This window comes from Rhinoraja longicauda, chromosome 38 (assembly GCF_053455715.1).
Source record: "Rhinoraja longicauda isolate Sanriku21f chromosome 38, sRhiLon1.1, whole genome shotgun sequence".
NCBI classification, from domain to species: domain Eukaryota; kingdom Metazoa; phylum Chordata; class Chondrichthyes; order Rajiformes; family Arhynchobatidae; genus Rhinoraja; species Rhinoraja longicauda.
The window spans coordinates 7,809,454-7,830,808 of record NC_135990.1 but is presented as its reverse complement, the minus strand read 5'-3'; the positions used below and the strand labels follow the sequence as shown (position 1 = coordinate 7,830,808).

General features: G+C 43.8%; 1 protein-coding gene across 1 annotated transcript in view; it reads left to right on the top strand.

The window, feature by feature from the left end:
- Positions 1-267: 267 nt before the first annotated feature.
- scaper (S-phase cyclin A-associated protein in the ER) overlaps positions 268-21,355 on the top strand; it is a 276,817-nt gene continuing 255,729 nt past the window's right edge. Inside the window, exon 1 of the mRNA XM_078430095.1 lies at positions 268-676. Within this exon, the coding sequence (XP_078286221.1) occupies positions 395-676 (282 nt within the window). The 5' untranslated portion in view covers positions 268-394. The remainder of the gene's footprint in view (positions 677-21,355) is intronic.

Genomic DNA, 21,355 nt, shown 5'->3' with positions numbered 1-21,355 from the left:
AGTTTGAATGGGGCAGCCACGCCCGTCGGGCAGGCCGATCCCGATGTGACCAATGGGAGCGCCGGCCTGAGGAGCGTTGCTTGACACCGGGCGATGCTGCCGCTGCAACCAAACATGACGCACGCCTAACTCCCGCCCACACCCCCGGACCCGATTGGAGGTTGCCGGTGGCCGACCCGCCACGTTGGAGACGCCCCGCGCCGCGATTGGCCAAGCAGACGTCAATCGCCCGCGGGTTCCCGGCGTCAAGTTTGGATGCGCAGCTGTCAATGGCCGAACGCTGTTTGTTATTGTAACTGAGGGGAAATTTCGAAAAAAACAACGCTTTATTTCCCCATTTTAAAAATATTTACATATGTATATGTGAGCTTAAAGAAAGAGCAGCGGATAGGAAATGTTCAAAGAGCCGAGGAGCGAGGCGGGTCGGAGGCGGCGCGAGTATTTGGCGCCCGGGCTGAAAGCCTCGTTGCTGGGCGGCGGCGACGGGTGTGAGAGGAGCGGGCAGCACAAGCAGGCTGGAGCCGGAGCCGGCGCCGGCGCCGAGCCCCGGGACAGGCCGGGGCCTAAGATGGGGCCCGGAGGAGACGAACGCGAGAGGTCTGGCAGCGGCAGCTCGGGATCCTCGTATGGAGGCAAGAGCAAGAGCAAGAGCCTGGCGGGCAGCGGCAGCTCTAAGGTGCGGCGTTGTGGGTGCACTCATTGTGTGTGTCTCTCTCCATCTCTCTGAATAATCAGTTAGAAATCAACGCAGACGCTTTAAATTTCACCTTCAATTTCCACCTTCCCCTGAGTAATTACAAGACGAATAAATAATAACGGCCCCCAAAACCGGTTCCCCTTTTCTTCCATCACCACAATGTGGACTTCACAAATCGTTGTAATCAATCTCCGTCAGACATAATTTAGAATGGTGATGATCTTCAGTGATGAGAGTTAAAAAAATATTAGAGGTCCTCCAGACTGGACCGCCTCTCTCTCTTTGGGGCCCTTTGTCAAGCGATTAATTTCACAAGCGGCTATCTGCGAGTAGCATCACATCCCACATTACGTGCATGGGTTTCATTTTTGAATCGCAAATTATTTTGCACCCTTTGTCTCAAACATCACTGCAGTCTTTGCCATTGAAGGTGCGAATGCGATTTTATTGCTATCTCCTGGTTCTCTCTCCCCCCCATCCCCTCGACTCTTTTGCCATATTTCAGTGTTACAGCCTTGTGCTCTCATTTTGTGTCTGAATTGAATATTAACCCCACCTGCTTTGTTTTATCTTCCAAATTTGCACAAATTTCTTAAAGCTGTCTCTGCGATCTACCCTGTCTTTATTGTCACATGGTATTCGAATCTACCCTAGTTCCTAGTGAATTAAAAAAATAGTTTTACAATCCCATTATGTTTTTTTTAATCTGGAAAAGAGAAAAGTAACAGCTTTTGATAATACTTTTAATCTCCATTTTATTTTACATGTAATGGCTTTGGAAAACTAGCAAAATGTTTATCTCTGGTATAAACGCGTCCTTATTTTGGATGTAATTTTGCAAGCAAATTTTGGATGTAATTGTGGCCTGCCTGATCTGTGACTTGTATCCTACACCAGGGACCGTGAAGCAGAACCCCACCATACTCTATAAACTTGAGATCATGTTACTCTATTGCTTTGTTCCAACATAGATGAAGGATTGCTTTGCCTATCAGATGCTGTTCTATATAAGCCCCTGGTTAATGAGCACTTTCTTTTTTTTTAAATATCTATTTTCAAACATCCTTTCTGCCCAATCTCCATGTGTTATCAATACCGTATATTGCAATTCAGTTTTAGCTACTTCAACCTCAAAGTTAGTCGTCTCCTTTTGCTATCAAGGCTGATTTTACTGAATGGCTTTCCTAAACCTTTGCAACTCTACCTCTCCATCTTAAGGATGTTCCTTAATATTTGGGTACCTATCCTAATATCTCCTTATGTAGCTTGGTGTCATTTTTTAAATCTGATAATAATCCCATGGAACATCTTAAAGTTCCACTGTATTAATATATCTAAACATAAGGTGATTGTTATTATTCCAATGATGAAAGAATTAATGATAACCTTGCCAGTAAGGCCTGTGGTCATGAATTAGTACATTAATAATCACAATGTGAAAGCATTCTATGGGTGTTTTTTACAGTATTTCTGTTTAGACTTCCAACACCTAAACTGATGGAATATGGATTGGGTTGCAAACTAAATTCACAATATCTGAATATACATTTGAATGTCCTTTTGCTTTTCCATCATCCTGAGAAGTACATACAAGGAACTGCAGATGTTGGTTTACAAAATAAAAGACTCAAAGTGCTGGAGCAACTCAACGGATCAGGCAATATCCCAAGAAAACGGAAAGCAACATTTCTGATTGGGATGTCGGGACTTCCCTTGAAGAAGTACCCTGACCCGTGACATCACCTATCCATCTTCTCCATGGATGCTGCCTGATTTGTGGAGTTACTCCAGCACTTTTTTTAAAAATGAAAATTGTAGGATTAATTGGTGTTCAGTTTTTCCACCGGGTTGCCCCAGTTTTTCAATTGCTGACACTCTTGCTTCTAAATCTGAATGTCATATTTTCAAATCCAACTCTAGTTTGGAGCAAAATGAAATTTTAGGGCATTACACTTGTGTAATACTGAGGGATTGTTACTCTTTGAGATGTGCATTCAGATGAGATGTGAAACCGAGATCCTAACTGCTCTCCCTGGAGCTAAGATGTTCATGCTCTCCCTTTACAATGATGGTATGGAATAATATTATTCCACATGTAGAGTCAGAGTGTTGTACAGCACGGAAAATGCTCCTATGGTTTAATTTATCTGTGCTGAGCAAGAAGCCCATACATGCTAGTCCCATTTGTCCATGTTTGGCCTATATCCCTCCAAACCATCCCTAACCAGCAACTACAAGATCGCTGATGCAAACGCCTCGATGGCAGAGGAACTTAATGGCTTCTTTGCCCGCTTTGAGGTGAGAGCGGCAAAGTTAGTTACACCATCTACACCTGCCTTCAACAGCCACACGCTCACGGTACAGGAGCATGAGGTGAGGCGTGTGCTCAGGGCTGTCAACACAAGGAAGGCTGCAGGCCCGGATGGAGTGACGGGAAGGGTGTTGAAAGAATGTGCAGACCAGCTCTCAGTGGTCTTCACGAAGATCTTCAACCTGTCCCTGTCCAAAGCCATCATCCCATCCTGCCTGAAATCTGCAACAATAATCCCACTGCCAAAGAAACCAGTCATCCGTGATCTCAACGACTACCGTCCTGTTGCACTAACCCCAGTCATTATGAAGTGCTTTGAGAAGCTGGTCCAGCAGCACATCAAAGCCAGCCTCTCAGCCACTATCGACCCACACCAATTCGCTTACAGATCAAACAGGTCTACAGAGGACGCCATTACTACTGCCCTACACACCGCACTGACCCATCTTGAGCGGCAGGGCAGTTACGTGAGGATGCTCTTCATAGATTATAGTTCAGCATTTAACACGGTCATCACGGACAGACTGGTTTCTAAACTAACTGATTTAGGACTCTCCCAATCTGTCTGTAACTGGATTAAGGACTTCCTGACCAATCGGCCCCAGATGGTCAGATTAGGCCCTCACACATCCTCCACTCTCACAATCAGCACCGGCTGCCCACAAGGATGCGTGTTGAGCCCTCTTCTCTACGCCCTTTACACCCATGACTGCACCCCCACTCATCCTACCAACGCCATCATCAAGTTTGCGGATGACACGACTGTGGTTGGACTCGTCTCAGGAGATGACGAGACAGCCTACAGAGATGAAGTCCAAAAACTGATAGGATGGTGTGCGGAAAACAATCTGGCTCTGAATCCTTCCAAGACAAAAGAACTCATAATAGACTTCCGAAGACACAATACGGGCTACACACCACTGCATATCAGCGGGGTTTGTGTGGAAAGGGTCCCTGCCTTCAAGTTCCTGGGCACGCATATTGCTGAGGATCTCTCCTGGACCACAAACACCATAGCGGCAGTCAAAAAGGCACAGCAGCGGCTCTACTTTCTGAGGATCCTCAGGAAGAACAACCTGCAAGAGCAGCTGCTAGTGACTTTCTACCGTTGCACCATCGAGAGTGTGTTGACTATCTGTATTTCTATGTGGTACACCAGCAGCTCAGAGGCAAACAAGAAAGCCCTTCAGAGGGTCATCAACTCTGCAAAGAAAATCATTGGTTGCCCACTGCCCTCTCTAGAGGAACTTTACTCCCTCCGCTGCCTCAGCAGAGCAGCCAACATCCTGAGGGATCCTTCCCACCCTGGTCATCAGCTGCTCCAACTGCTGCCCTCTGGTAGACGGTTCAGGTCCATTACATCACGGACTAATAGACTCAAGAACAGTTTCTACCCCAGTGTCATACGTGAGCTGAACACTGCCAGACACTCACATAAAACTGAAGGGAATAATAATAATAATAATAATAATCGGAACTGATCGGAACACTGTCAGTTACTTGTCAGAAAACATAAGCCTCAATTTAATACAAGTTTACATTCTACTGCACTTATATTGTTAACATTTGCTAAACTTATTACATGTTACAACCGACCGCACCTTATATTTAATTACATTATTTCTTTTCTTTTATTTTTATTTTTTAAACGGCACTTGCAATATGTTAGCTCTCATTGCTGTGCAATAACTTGCTGTCTTGATTGCACTGTACACTGCCTCGACCGTATCGTAATTGTTTTGTCTATATTGTATTAGAGGTCAGTTTGTTTAATTCAGTAGATTAGGTTTAGCTTGTTATGGATAAAGGTTTATCCTTTATACTGTCTGCTGTGTGTGATTGCATCATCTGGACTGCTTTAATTTCGCTGTACTTTGTGTAGTGACAATAAAGGTTTTTTACAATTTTTTACAATTTACAACCATGGACCTGAATAAATGTCTTTTTAAATGTTGTTATTGTACCTGCTTCAAATGCTTCCTCTGGCAGCTCATTCCATATGCCCACCACTCTGGGTGAAAAAGTTGTCCCTCGGGTACCTATTGAATCTTCCCCCTCTCATCCTAAACATTTCCACTTGTTCTTATTTCCTTCATCCTGGGGGAAAAGGCTGTGTGTATTCACCCTAACTATGCCCTTATGATTTTATACACCTCTGTAAGATCACCTCTTCTATGCTCCAAGTAATAAAGTCCAAAAATGCGTAAACTCATCTGGGTAATTCAGTCGCTCAAATGGTAGCATCATCCTTAATTCTTTTCTGCACTCTTTCCAGCTTAAAGGTATTTTTCCTTTAGCAGGGTGATCCAAACTGAACACAATATTCTAGGTGCAGCCTCACCAACGTCTTGTACAAATGCAACATAATGTCTCAACTTCTATGCTCAATACCTTACTGATGAAGGTCAGTGTACCAAAAGCTTTCACCATCCTGTCCACCTGTCACCACTTTCAGGAACTGTGCACTTGTACTCCTAGGTCTCTCAGTTTTATAACACTGCATAGGGCCTGACTGTTGACAGTGAAAGTCCTAGCTAATTTGATTTTACAAAATGCAATACCTTGCACTAAGCCGAATAAACTTCTATCTGCCATTCCTCAGCCCACTTACCCAGTTAATTAAGACCCTTCTACAGTTCTTGATAATCTTCTTCACTGTCAGTTAATGTATGGGGATCGCTGGTCGGTACGGACTAGGTAGGCCGAAGGTTCTGTTTCTGCGCATTTTTCACATGATGGTCACTAAACTAAAATATTCATTCCTCAACAAACATGACTAAAACTGACCACCTGGTTGTTAAAGTATTGCGGTAGGAGTTTTGCTATGTATATATTAGCTTATCGGTTTCCCGTAGTGCCACAGTAACTACTTTTCATACGCACACCATTTGTTTTGAACATAGATATTGCTGAGCCCGAAGATTTAATTTTCTCTCCAGGTAATAAAATTACAAGGCAGTATATTGTGGTAGTCTGATCACTGGATCTGGATTATTGTTGCTCTCTGTTGACTGCTGCATTTTGAACTGAAATCATGTGCATCTCCTGCTGCTTACACTTGCTTTGAATTACAAGTACAAATTCTTGGCAGGGAGAGAGTAAATTTGAGGAAATGGTAGAAATATTCAGTGAACATCTTATTGCTGGCATCACTGCTTGGAAAAGTAAACAATAGGCATTGGACATAGGAGTTTATTTACTTCTGGGTCAGTCCAAATTGCTAAGTTCCTTTTGTTTGTTGGGTATAAGGATCTATTGTGAACACAATTTGTGATCAACACAGCTAGTGGGGCAAATTATCCTGTGGGTTTGTAGTATGTTACAGATGGATCTAACTTGAGCGCACAATTTAGCCTGATCCTTCCAATGCAATTCAATGGCATTGCTGTAATTTTTTAGTGTATTGATGTGAAACTGAGTTTGTCATTTCAGATGTAGAAACCAAGAACTGCAGATGTTGGTTTACAAAAAAAGACACAAAGTGCTGGAGTAATTCAGTGAGTCAGGCAGCATCTGTGGAGAGCATGGACAAGTGATGTCCTGGGTCAGAACTATTTTTCAGATGTCATTTCTGATGGATGTTAAAAAATTCAAAGAGTTCTCTTTAGGTCCTGGCCAGCATTTATCCTACTTCTGCTAACTAAAACAGATAAGCTTTTTGTGAGAACTTTGTGTTGAAAGTGATGAATACATTATCTTTTTGAAAGAGTTTTCATTGGGAACCATCATGTGAAAAATGGAAAGAAGTGTCCTGCTGATATAGCAGGGATACATTTGAAGCAGTGTATTGGACTCATTAATCTTGGGATTGTTGGTACTAACACTGAATTTTGCAATTGCCATAGTGGAATTGCTTGTTTTGGATCTATTTATAATCATTGTTTATCAGCATTTACAATTTAATTAGTTGATTGAGCAATAGTTATTAGCATGAAATGAAACTTCAAAATCATAAGTAATAAAGGACATGCAAGAAAGAGACATCGGTGAAGTTTCTTGACTGTGTTGATTGTATCATTGCTGATGTCCTTTGATATTTGCTTTGCGTATTCTATTCATAGAAATAATTTGGGATTCAGTTTTGGTCACACAGCTATAGGAAGGATGTTGTTAAGCTGGAAAGCGTGTAGAGAAGATTTATGAGGATGTTGCCAGGACTTGAGAGCCTGAAATATAGGTAACGGCTGGATAGGCTAGGACTTTGTTCCTTGGAGTGCAGGAGGATGAGGGGTGATCTTGGAGTTGTATAATATCATAAGGGGAATAGATGGGGTGAATACACAGTCTTTTACCCAGAGTATGGGAATCAAGAATCAGAGAATGGAGGTTTAAGGTGAGAGTGGAAAGATTTAATAGGAACCAGAGGGTAACTTTTTCACACGAAGCCCGGTGGGTATATTGAACGAGTTGTCAGCGGAGGCAGTTCAGGTAGACACTAAAACACCATTTAAAAGATATTTGGACAGATACATGGATAGGGATTGGAATTGGAATACTTTATTGTCACATGTGACAAGGCACAGTGAAATTCTTTGTTTGCATACCCAAGGTATGCAAATAGTCGCCACATAAACACCGCTGTTAAAGTTACAAAGTATCCTGTGCCGGCTCCTCCTTTGTTCTCCCCCTTCTCCCCCTCCCACATGGTGGTCCCCCCAAGCTGGATCGGAAAGATATAGAGGGATATGGACCAAACGCAGGCAGGTGGAACTAGTGTAGACAATAGACAATATAGACAATAGACAATAGGTGCAGGAGTAGGCCATTCGGCCCTTCGAGCCAGCACCGCCATTCAATGTGATCATGGCTGATCATTCTCAATCAGTACCCCGTTTCTGCTTTCTCCCCATACACCCTGACTCCACTATCCTTAAGAGCTCTATCTAGCTCTCTCTTGAATGTATTCAGAGAATTAGCCTCCACTGCCCTCTGAGGCAGAGAATTCCACAGATTCACAACTCTCTGACTAAAAAATTTTTTCCTCATCTCTGTTCTAAATGGCCTACCCCTTATTCTTAAACTGTGGCCCCTGGTTCTGGACTCCCCCAACATTGGGAACATGTTTCCTGCCTCTAACATGTCCAACCCCTTAATAATCCTATACGTTTCGATAAGATCCCCTCTCATCCTTCTAAATTCCAGTGTATACAAACCTAGTCGCTCCAGTCTTTCAACATATGACAGTCCCGCCATTCCGGGAATTAACCTAGTAAACCTACGCTGCACGCCCTTAATAGCAAGAATATCCTTCCTCAAATTTGGAGACCAAAACTGCACACAGTACTCCAGGTGCGGCCTCACTATGGCCCTGTACAACTGCAGAAGGAGCTCTTTGCTCCTATACTCAACTCCTCTTGTTATGAATACCAACATTCCATTGGCTTTCTTCACTGCCTGCTGTACCTGCATGCTTCCTTTCAGTGACTGATGCACTAAGACACCCAGATCACGTTGTACGTCCCCTTTTCCTAACTTGACACCATTCAAATAATAATCTGCCTTCCTATTCTTACCACCAAAGTGGATAACCTCACACTTATCCACATTAAACTGCATCTGCCATGCATCCGCCCACTCACACAACCTGTCCAAGTCACCCTGCAACCTCATAGCATCTTCCTCACAGTTCACACTGCCACCTAGCTTTGTATCATCGGCAAATTTGCTAATGGTACTTTTAATCCCTTCATCCAAGTCATTGATGTATATTGTAAATAGCTGCGGTCCCGACACCGAGCCTTGCGGTACCCCACTAGTCACTGCCTGCCATTCTGAAAGGGACCCATTTATCCCCACTCTTTGCTTTCTGTCTGTCAACCAACTTTCTATCCATGTCAGTACCCTACCTCCAATACCATGTGCTCTAATTTTGCCCACCTATCTCCTATGTGGGACCTTGTCAAAGGCTTTCTGAAAGTCGAGGTACACCACATCCACCGGCTCTCCCCTGTCAATTTTCCTAGTTACATCCTCAAAAAATTCCAGTAGATTAGTCAAGCACGATTTCCCCTTCGTAAATCCATGCTGACTCGGAACGATCCTGTTACTGCGATCCAAATGCTCCGCAATTTCGTCTTTTATAATTGACTCCAGCATCTTCCCCACCACTGATGTCAGACTAACTGGTCTATAATTTCCCGTTTTCTCTCTCCCTCCTTTCTTGAAAAGTGGGATAACATTAGCTACCCTCCAATCCACAGGAACTGACCCGGAATCTATAGAACATTGGAAAATAATTACTAATGCGTCCACAATTTCTAGAGCCACCTCCTTAAGCACCTTGGGATGCAGACCATCAGGCCCTGGGGATTTATCAGCCTTGAGTCCCATTAGTCTACCCAAAACTTTTTCCTGCCTAATGTGGATTTCCTCCAGTTCCTCTGTCACCCTGGCCACTAGAACATCTGGGAGATTTTTTGTATCTTCCTCAGTGAAGACAGATCCAAAGTACCGGTTCAACTCTTCTGCCATTTCCTTGTTCCCCATAATAAATTCCCCTGCTTCTGTCTTCAAGGGACCCACATTTGCCTTGACTATTTTTTTCCTCTTCACATACCTAAAAAAGCTTTTACTATCCTCCTTTATATTATTGGCTAGTTTACCCTCGTACCTCATCTTTTCTCCCCGTATTGCCTTTTTAGTTATCTTCTGTTGCTCTTTAAAAGAGTCCCAATCCTCTGGCTTCCCACTCTTCTTTGCTATGTTATACTTCTTCCCTTTTATTTTTATGTTGTCCTTGACTTCCCTTGTCAGCCACGGGTGCCTCTTACTCCCCTTAGAATCTTTCCTCCTCTTTGGGATAAATTGATCCTGCAACTTCTGCATTATTCCCAAGAATACCTGCCATTGCTGTTCCACAGTCTTCCCTGCTAGGGCCTCCTTCCAGTCAATTTTGGCCAACTCCTGCCTCATGCCTCTGTAATCCCCTTTGCTATACTGTAATACTGACACCTCCGAGTTTCCCTTCTCCCTCTCCATTTGTAGAGTAAAACTTATCATATTGTGGTCACTGCCTCCTAATGGCTCATTTACCTCGAGTCTTCTTATCAGGTCAGGTTCATTACATAACACTAAATCCAGAATTGCCTTCTCCCTGGTAGGCTCCAGTACAAGCTGTTCTAAGAATCCATCTCGGAGACACTCCACAAACTCTCTTTCCTGGGGTCCATTACCAACCTGATTTTCCCAGTCTACCTGCATGTTGAAATCTCCCATGACCACCGTAGCATTACATTTGTGACATGCCAATTTTAGCTCCTGATTCAACTTGCACCCTATGTCTAGGCTACTGTTTGGGGGCCTGTAGATGACTCCCATTAGGGTCTTTTTACCCTTACAATTCATCATCTCTATCCATACTGATTCTACATTTCCTGATTCTATGTCACTCCTTGCAAGGGAGTGAATATCATTCCTTACCAACAGAGCTACCCCGCTCCCTCTCCCCACCTGCCTGTTTTTTCTGTACGTTGTGTACCCCTGAATATTCAGCTCCCAGCCCTGGTCCTATTGTAGCCATGTCTCAGTGATTCCCACAACATCATACTTGCCAATGTCTAACTGAGCCTCAAGTGTAGACAGGGCATCTTGATCGGCATGAGCAAGTTGGGCCGAAGGGCCTGTTTCCATGCTGTATTGCTATTTGGGCTGAAGATAGACATGAAATGCTAGAGTAACTCAGTGGGTCAGGCAGCATTTCTGGAGAAAAATAATACAAGACGTTTTGGGTCAGAACCCTTCTACAGACTGAAATTACATCTTTTTTGTAAACCAGCATCTGCAGTTTCTTATTTTTACTCTAAAGTTGTGTTAATTTTTTTTTTTATAAGCATGTTATTTGTGCTTGGATCTTAGGATGTAAGGTAGCTTGGTTAGTATGCTAATTAGTTAAGATAGATACAAAATGCTGGAGTAACTCAGCGGGACAAGCAGCATCTCTGGATAGAAGGACTGGGCAACATTTTGGTTCAAGACCCTTCAGACTGAATCAGGAGAAAGGGAAATACAGATATACACTGGAATTTAGAAGGATGAGAGGAGATCTTATCGAAACGTACAAGATTATTAAGGGGTTGGTCACGTTAGAGGCAGGAAACATGTTCCCAATGTTGGAGGAGTCCAGAACAAGGGTCACAGTTTAAGAATAAGGGGTAGGCCATTAAGAACTGAGATGAGGAAAACCTTTTCAGTCAGAGAGTTGTGAATCTGTGGAATTCTCTGCCTCAGAAGGCAGTGGAGGCCAATTCTCTGAATGCATTCAAGAGAGAGCTGGATAGAGTTCTTAAGGATAGCGGATTCAGGGGGTACGGGGAGAAGGCAGGAACGGGGTACTGATTGAGAATGATCAGCCATGATCACATTGAATGGCGGTGCTGGCTCGAAGGGCTGAATGGCCTCCTCCTGCACCTATTGTCTATTGATATAAGGAAATGTAAAGTGTGAAAACTAGACAAATGGGATGGAGATCAAAGAAAATGTCGAATAGATCATTGTTAGCTAGTAGAATGTAACAGCAAAACAAACAGACATATAATGTAAACAAGGTCAACCAGACTAGTTGGGGAACTGGGAAGGCGAGAGATGGAGAGAGGGAAGGCAAATGTTACTTGAAGTTTAGTTGCTCATGTTAAATTTGGAAGGTGGAATTAATTTATTAAATAATAACCCTTTAAAATACTAATTTTGTCATCAAAGATTGTGATGGTGCAACAATGCAGGAATAACCTCTCTTTAGAGTGTCAAATACACCGAATTTGTGTGGGCAAATCTGCAGATCAGTTATAATTCAAGAAGCACACAGGGCTGAAGGTCACATTGTCTGTGTCTCTTTCCAAACTGAACTTCTGTTTGTATCATTAGGAGAAAGCCGACGTGGTTGGACAACTAAGCGGGATGAAAAGAGGGCTATTTTTGTTCAGTCAGATGATCTCCTCATTAAGCACAGTATATTTTAGAAATGGTGGAGACAGAATGTGTCCTCAAGTGTAGCCTATGCAAGTACTGTACTGAAGTACTTCGATGGAAGAGAATTCTGAAGAATCCACTTGTAGGCCCTACTTTTTCTCTATATGTATCTTTTTTACTACATGCCACTTTGGAAAGATCAAATGCTCTCTTATAATTCATCACCTGATGATACTGCTACAAATTTCTCTTGACTTTTCACTGTAATAATCCATTTGTAGTTTTATTCTAGTAGGGGATTTTCAATCATTTATAATTTGGAATATGGTTAGAATGAATAAAATTTTCTGCCTGAATGGAAGATTAGTTTCTATCTGTTTGACAGGAGAACAGCTGACAGACATGCATCGTAAATATTAATATAGTTTAAAGTTGTGATGAAGAAACTATATTTGGTGTTGACTGTGAGTATAGTCTGAAAGTGCTTAGTCAAAAGATACTTGCAGGTTCACTCTCTCAAAAAAAACTTGCTGACAGTTTCCCTTTGTTTTCTGATTATTTTGTACAAATTGTACCTATTTGGCCACCAATCCCCCCCCCCCCCCATCTCTACATTAAACATAAGAAGTTATTGATTTACTGTTGTATTTTCGTCAATTGACCATTCTTTAATTGTGTAGGTTTAGGAACTGACATCCACTACAAACCTACTGACTCCCACAGCTATCTTGACTACATTTCTTCCCACCCTGTCTCCTGTAACCAGTCTATCCCCTACTCCCAATTCCTCCGTCTACGACGCACCTGTGCCCAGGATGAGGTGTTTCATACCAGGGCTTCAGAGATGTCCTCGTTCTTTAGGAAACGGGGTGTAATGGCAGTTTCTATACCATCTCGAAATCCCACTTCGATAGCCATTACTTCTCGGGGATGAAATGTAGTTATAGCTTACGCACACGTCGCACCCTGATATGACAAAACAAATCTTCCAAACTCCTTTTCTTCATTAATTGGTTTTATTAAAGTAGCACAAATCATAGAGTAATAAATCAGTTTCCGTACTTTATCAACTGTTTCTTCTTCAAACGATATCTAGAAATTCTTGCAGTTACTACCGTATGGTTCTTACAAATATAACCGGTGCGAGCGCATGGTACGAGCGCGTGGTAAAGAACTGTATGCTCACCATCCTCCGAGTCTAAACTGACCCACAACCTCTGTCGACACGCTAGCCTCCTCCCATCTAGACACTCCCAATTACGCATTAAGTCACACCCACAAGCAGGCAAAAAATACATAAACTAGAAATATTCAAACAAAGCCATAACACAATGACAATAACTGAATTAAGCATAAATGGCTCCTACATACCGGCCCCTAATTGTTCTGCGTATATAACGAAGCAATTACTAATAGATATCAAAGGAGCTATAAAAGCTTAATATTCATCCAATAACAAAACAATACGCATTACATATACATCAACGTACAAATTTATTTCGCAATTCTTCAATCTTCTCCTTCGCCTTCCAGAAGCAGGCATATCTTGGTTATTGGTCTTACCAAAATATTGTCCTTAGTTTGAAGTCGTTCCGTACACACAAAACCTTTAACGTCCGGCATAATCTCCAGTATCCTGCCCATCAACGAAGAACCTCGTGGTGCAGTAGAATCAACCACCAAAATGATATCGCCTGGAATAAAATTTCTTCTCACTCTCAACCATCGTTGACATTCCTGAATTAAAGGTAAATATTCTCGTGTCCACCTTGAATTTCAACTTGTCAGGATCCGTTTCCAAACTACTCATAGCAGTCCGAATTTTATTTCTCTTACGAGATCACTGCAAAAGTATTGTTCTTAATTTAACAAACCAAGCCACCACAGTCTTCAATCTATTCCATGATGAAAAGTAAGTAATTAGATAGTTTGTGGAATCTAGCGGATCCTTACTAATGACATTCACTACAATGTCTTGTTTGACCTCCGGATCATTGGAAAGGATTTCAGTTTCCAGCTTAAACTTTGGCCATTCACTGTCTGGTCTACAGAGAAACTCTGGCCCGCCGATCCATCTCTTATTACTTAAGAAGCGGTCCGCTGTTAATCCTCTAGATGCCTCATCCGCAGGATTCTCCTTGGTATTAATATACTTCCACTGTGATACCTTAGTAGCATCCCTTATTAAAGAGACCCTGTTTGCTACAAAGGTTAGGAAACGTTTGTTTTCATTATTAATGTACTTAAGCACTGTCATGCTATCAGTCCAAAAAGTAGACTCCACCAGCTCAAGCTGCAGCTCCTTATGCAGCAATATGTCAATTCTAACGGCTAAGACTGCGGCTGCAAGCTCCATCCTGGGAATCGTCATTTGCTTCAATGGTGCCACTCTGGCCTTTCCCATTATGAACGTAGTATGTACTTCACTGTCATCATTTTCCAACCTCGAATACGAAACAGTACCATAACCACTTTCACTTGCGTCAGAAAAGTGATGCAGCTGTGCAAATCTGATTCGACCAAAGTTTGTCGGCTTCATCCACTCTGAACTCCGAGATCTTGTTGAGATCTTTTAACTACTCTGTCCATCGCTGAGAGACGATTTGCGTTATACCCTCATCCCATCCAAGTTTCTTCTTACAGAGATCCTGCAAAATTAACTTGGCTGGTAGTGTAAATGGTGCAAGAAATCCCAAAGGGTCGTAAACAGAACGAATCACAGACAGGATGCCCCGTCTTGTACACGGTCGATCCTGAATCGAGATTCTGAACTTGAACACATCTGTTTCAACGCACCAGTGCAATCCCAGTGCTCTTTCCATGGGCAGATCGTCCTTATCCAAGTCCAACTCCCGAGTCTCCTTAGCTCTGTCCTCCGGTGGAATAGTTTCCAGTACAGCACGGCTGTTGCTGATCCATTTCGTTAGCCTGAACCCTCCCTTATTGCAAAGGGAAGTCAAATGTTTGACCATTTGAATCGCTTCTTCTTCCGTCGTCATAGATTTTAAACAATCGTCCACATAAAAATTGCTCTTTAATGTGTTTGTCACCTCTTCTGAAAAGTAAGCTTTATTATCCTCAGCGGTCTTCCTCAATGCGAAGTTTGCACAACTCGGCGATGACACTGCTCCGAAGAGATGTACCTTCATCCTATATTCAACGAGATCTTGTTGTGCATTACCGTCTGGCCACCATAGAAATCACAAGTAGTCAACATGTTTTTCCGAGACCTTGACCTGATAAAACATTGCTTTGATATCTGCCATCAAGGCTACCGGCTCTTGTCTGAATTTGATGAGAACTCCGATGAGTGAGTTCGTTAAGTCTGGACCCTGTAACAGCTGACAGTTAAGTGATTTATCCTTGAAAACCGCAGCACAGTCGAAGACCACTCTTAATGTTCCCTTCTTTGAATGATACACCCCATGATGTGGGATATACCAAAGTTCTCCATCACTTCTATTCAGCTGGTCTTCCGGCACTCTTTCTGCATAACCATTATTAATCATTTCCGAGAGGAAAGATGTATATTCATCATGAAATTGAGTATTCTTACCAAACTTGCGTTTCAGATTCTGAATACGTTGTTCTGCAATGCATCGATTATTCGGCAGACTAAGACCTTCTCGTTTAAATGGTAGATCCAGGCAATAATGACCTTCTATCATCTTTACTGAGCGACCCATAATTTCCAAGAATTTCACTTCTTCTCTGGACATTTCTTCTGATTCCTTGCCGGCTCTTTCATTGAAGTCGTGATTATATTGCTTAGTCAACAACTCCTCTAGGTTTACAATAGATATTCGGTTGACAGCAGCAGCAGTATAATTATTCCCTTTTCTGCCTTTATTATTCTTTCTCGGGGAGCCACAGATAACCCATCCGAGTATGGTTTTCACAGCAAACGGACCACCTTCCCCTCTTCCATTTTAGATGAGGCTCTCACTAGGGCCTCCTCTATATCCCGCAGCTCCGCTCTTATCATATCATATCATATCATATATATACAGCCGGAAACAGGCCTTTTCGGCCCTCCAAGTCCGTGCCGCCCAGCGATCCCCGTACATTAACACTATCCTACACCCACTAGGGACAATTTTTACATTTACCCAGCCAATTAACCTACATACCTGTACGTCTTTGGAGTGTGGGAGGAAACCGAAGATCTCGGAGAAAACCCACGCAGGTCACGGGGAGAACGTACAAACTCCTTACAGTGCAGCACCCGTAGTCAGGATCGAACCTGAGTCGACGGCGCTGCATTCGCTGTAAAGCAGCAACTCTACCGCTGCGCCCCCTCTCCCCATTCGTAACAAGGATAGAGTCCCCCTTGTCCTCACCTTCCATCCCATCAGCCAGCGTATACAACAAATTATCCTCCAACATTTCCATCACCTCCAATGGGATCCCACTACTGGCCACACCTTCCCATCTCCTCCCCTTTCTGCTTTCCGCAGAGACCGTTCCCTCCGTAACTCCCTGGTCCACTTGTCCCTTCCCACCCAAACCACCCCCTCCCCAGGTACATTCCCCTGCAACCGCAGGAGATGTAACACCTGTCCCTTTACCTCCCCCCTCGACACCGTCCAAGGATCCAAACAATCTTTTCAGGTGAGGCGGAGGTTCACCTGCACCTCCTCCAACCTCATCTATTGTATCCGCTGTTCCAGATGTCAACTTCCCTACATCGGCGAGACCAAACGCAGACTCGGCGATCGTTTCACTCAACACCTTCGCTCAGTCCGCCTTGACCAACCTGATCTCCCGGTGGCTCAGCACTTTAACTCCCACTCCCAGTCTGACCTTTCTGTCATATGCCTCCTCCATTGTCATAGTCAGGCCCACCGCAAATTGGAGGAACAGCATCTCACATTTCACTTGGGCAGCTTACACCCCAGCGGTATGAACATTGATTTCCCTAACTTCAGATAGTTCCTCTGTCCCTCTCTTTCCCCTCCTCTTCCCAGTTCTCCACTGTCTTCCTGTCTCCAACTACATCCTATCTTTGTCTCGTCCCCTCCCCTGACATCAGTCTGAAGAAGGGTCTTGACCCGAAACGTCATCCATTCCTTCTCTCCTGAGATGCTGCCTGACCCGCTGAGTTACTCCAGCATTTTGTGATACATTCTTTAATTGTGAGTATGCAAAGAATGACTGTTGTAGTCCATTCAACCAAGCAGCCCCTCATGTCAACCTATAGTCTGAGTACTTGAGTAGCTTTTCCAGTTCACTTTCTTTTTTTTGTGCTCTTATTTATTGTACACTGCTTTGTATATTTGAATTTTTTGTTTCTGCTTTGTTTTAGTGCTTCATTACAGGTTTATAAGGTAGTTTGAAATTTATACACATTCTGGTTGCAAGGACTAAATTCCTTTTTTAGCCCCCGATATTGTAGAAACAGGGAAGTCAGCCAAAGTTGGACACAAAAAGCTGGAGTAATTCAGCGGGGTCAGATAGCATCTCTGGAGAAAAGGAATAGGTGACGTTTCGGGTCGAGACCCTTCTTCAGACTGAAGAAGGGTCTCAACCTGAAAAGTCACCTATTCCTTTTCTCCAGAGATGCTGTCTGACCCGCTGAGTTACTCTAGCTTTTTGTGTCTATCTTAAACCAGCATCTGCAGTTCCTTCCTTCACAGAGAAGTCAGCCGTGCAGCCCATTGCTGGTTGCAAAGGACTGAATAAGTGCCGAATGCTAGAGGCGTGAAGGAGATAAAGGGTGTCAGATAAATAGAGAAGAGGAGGAGTGAATTGTAAAGTGCAAAGCTTTACATTTCCAACTCCGACTTTACATTTCATTCCACCTCCTCTTTCCTTATCTGACCCGCTTTTGTCTCCTTTTCACCTCTAATCGTTGTCACCTACTCAACCCATTAGCCAATCTCAAACTGCCGGCGTGACATCAGCCGCCTCAAATTTTCCACTCCCCTGACTAACACCAACTTCTCCCCTCCTGAACGTACAGCCCTCCACTCACTCCGCAACAACCCGGACGTGATAATTAAACCCGCTGACAAGGGAGGGGCTGTGGTAGTCTGGCGTGCTGACCTCTACCGCACCGAGGCAAGACGACAACTATCAGACACCTCTTCCTACCTATCCCTGGACCATGACCCCACCGATAAACACCAGACCTTTATCAGCAGCACCATCACCTACCTCATCACCTCCGGCGATCTACCCCATAGTGCCTCCAATCTCATAGTTCCCCAGCCCCGCACGGCCCAATTCTACCTCCTACCCAATCTCCACAAACTCAACTGTCCCGGCAGACCCATTGTCTCTGCCTGCTCATGCCCTACCGAACTTATCTCTACCTACCTCGACTCCATCCTATGGGCTTCCCCTCCTCCATTATAGATGAGGCTCTCACTAGGGTCTCTTCTACATCCCGCAGCTCCGCTCTTGCTCCCCCTCCCCCCACTCGCAACAAGGACAGGATCCCCCTCGTTCTCACCTTCCACCCCACCAGCCAGCGGATCCAACATATCATCCACCAACATTTCCGTCACCTACAACGGGACCCCACCACTGGCCATATCTTCCCATCCCCTCCCCTCTCTGCGTTCCGCAGAGACCGTTCCCTCCGTAACTCCCTGGTCCACTCGTCCCTTCCTACCCAAACCACCCCAACCCCGGGCACTTTCCCTTGCAACCGCACGAGATGCAACACCTGTCCCTTTACCTCCCCCCTCAACTCCATCAAAGAACCCAAACAGTCTTTCCAGGTGAGACAGAGGTTCACCTGCACCTCCTCCAACCTCATCTATTGCATCCGCTGCTCTAGATGTCAACTTATTTATATCGGCGAAACCAAGCGCAGGCTCGGCGATCGCTTAGCTGAACACCTGCGCTCGGTCCGCATTAACTTTTTTTTAAATCAAAAAATACTTTATTCAAGTTATAAATATCATTTACAAAACATCATTTTTAAAACAAACCCATCCGACATTCCCGGAGGTTACATATTCAATACAGGCATTTACTTAGACCTTTACATACATTTACATACATATCCCTTATTTGGAGGGGCGTCTCTCTCCACCACACCCTGCCCCCCATGTCCAGCAGCGGAAGGACCCTAGACTGTGGTCCTCCCCCACAGGGCCTTGGCGTTGGCTGCACCGAGCTTCAGAGCGTCCCTCAGCACGTACTCCTGCAGTCTGCAGTGGGCCAGTTGGCAACATTTCCGCATTAACGCAACTGATCTCCCGGTGGCCCAGCACTTTAACTCCCCCTCCCATTCCCAGTCTGACCTCTCTGTCATGGACCTCCTCCAGTGCCATAGTGAGGCCCGCCGGAAATTGGAGGAGCAGCACCTCATATTTCGCTTGGGCAGTTTGCAGCCCGGTGGTATGAACGTCGACTTCTCCAACTTCAGATAGCTCCTCTGTCCCTCCCTTCCCCTCCTCCTTCCCAGATCTCCCCCTATCTTCCTGTCTCCACCTATATCCTTCCTTTGTCCCACCCTCGACATCAGTCTGAAGAAGGGTCTCGACCCGAAACGTCACCCATTCCTTCTCTCCCGAGATGCTGCCTGACCTGCTGAGTTACTCCAGCATTTTGTGAATAAACCAACTATCTTTCATTGTCTGTATTCTCTTTTACACCCCCCCCCCCCCCCCCCCCCCCCAACCATCCAATGTTTTGACCTGTCATTTTAGGATCAACTAGACCAAGTGGAACTGTTGGGCCCAAACCTCTCCTGCATTGGTGCAGCAACCTGTCCTCTCTCCTCAACCCCTCCCCCCTTCCTCCTCCTCCCCTCCTTTTAAACTTTAAAATGTGAATAACTTTAAAAATATAACACCAATTTCAATAAAACTACTTACATTATCACTAAAGTGACAACGGTGAGTAAGGTGGGCCTAAAATTGTCGCGCTATCGTGCACCGTTTTGGCTGAAGTTCAGTCACAAACAAGATAACAAACGAGAGTTTTAGTATATAGATGCAGACATACTCAATGTCCTTCTATTCCACCATTCAATATCCTGAGTAATGTGTGTTCTTGCCTCAATGTTTCTCTCCAAAGACATGTTCTGACCCGAAACGTCACCTATTCCTTCTCTCCAGAGATGCTGCCTGTGCTGTTAGTTACTCCAGCATTTTGTGTCTATCTTCAGTGTAAACCAACATCTGCAGTTCTTACACATTTTTGTACTTTTAGGCCACTTAAACTAATTCCTCTTTAAAAACTCAAAACACTTAAAAATGCAACATGTAAGAGGAACAACTTAACTCCGTTTTGAAAAGAAATAATTGCTCTGCAATACAGACCTATGACCAGCAATTATATTTGCATGTCGACTGAAAACTGTTCTTGTCAGCTTTTCTCAATGAGAGATTCAAATTAAATTTAGATCAAAGTTCCCACTCATTGGCAGAAACAAATTTTGGATGCTTTGATTTTAAAATTTATTTGCTATTGATGTTTGCAGCACCAAGATTTAAGGGGATGATGTGTAGTGTCTAATTATTGCAGTCTTCAGAGTAACAAAGAAATTCTGTGTGCTGAATGAACTCAGCGGATTGAGCACCATCTGTAGAGTTGGCGTTATGGGTTGAGACCTTGCGCCAGGACCTAAAACAGCGACAATCTCTCTGCTATACAGATGCTGCTCGATCTGCTGACTTCCTCCAGCGTTTTGTTTTCCTCCCGATATCAGAATTTGCATCCAAGATTGTGTGAGATTGTCACTTTTTATGTTAACCTGATCGAAGTATATAAAAATTGTGAGCGACGTAGATAGGCTGGAAATGGCAAAGTGTAGAGGCCATAGACTTCAGATGAGAGGGGCAAAGTTTTAAAGAGGTGTGCGGGCATGATTTTTACACAGAGTGGTGCCAGGGGTGGTGGCAGACCCAGATACGATCGTGGTGTTTAAGAGGCTTTTCGAGAGGCAAATGGATATGCAGTGATATGGATTACGTGCAGGCAGAGGAGATAAGTGTTAATTTGGCATTATCTTTGACACTGACATTGTGGGCCAAAGGGCCTGTTCCTGTGCTGTACTGTTCTATGCTCTGTTACTCCATTGAAATCTCAGGGAATTCCACTGTGCTGCCAATTAATTTCAATGGAAACCCCAAGTTATGTTGCTTTCATATCAAAATCTGAAATCAACTGTAGCAGAATTACAATCTATTTAGAGAATCGGCTCATTGATCCCAACCAGCCATCGTTAGTATTGCACTCTTCATGAGCCTCCTTCCACTCTTCCTCTGCTCTACCAATTCACACAAAAAGGTTAAGTTATTTGACCATTGTTCTTTCTCTGCCATTCAAATAGATCTTGCCTGATTTTTTCCATTAGTCTCATTTTCCCATTTCAAACCCATGTCCTTTGGTTCCTTTAATAAGCAATCTCCATCTTGAATATCCAAAGCGATTGAACTTCTAATAGTGTAGGAAAGAACTGCAGATGCTAGTTTGAACCGAAGATA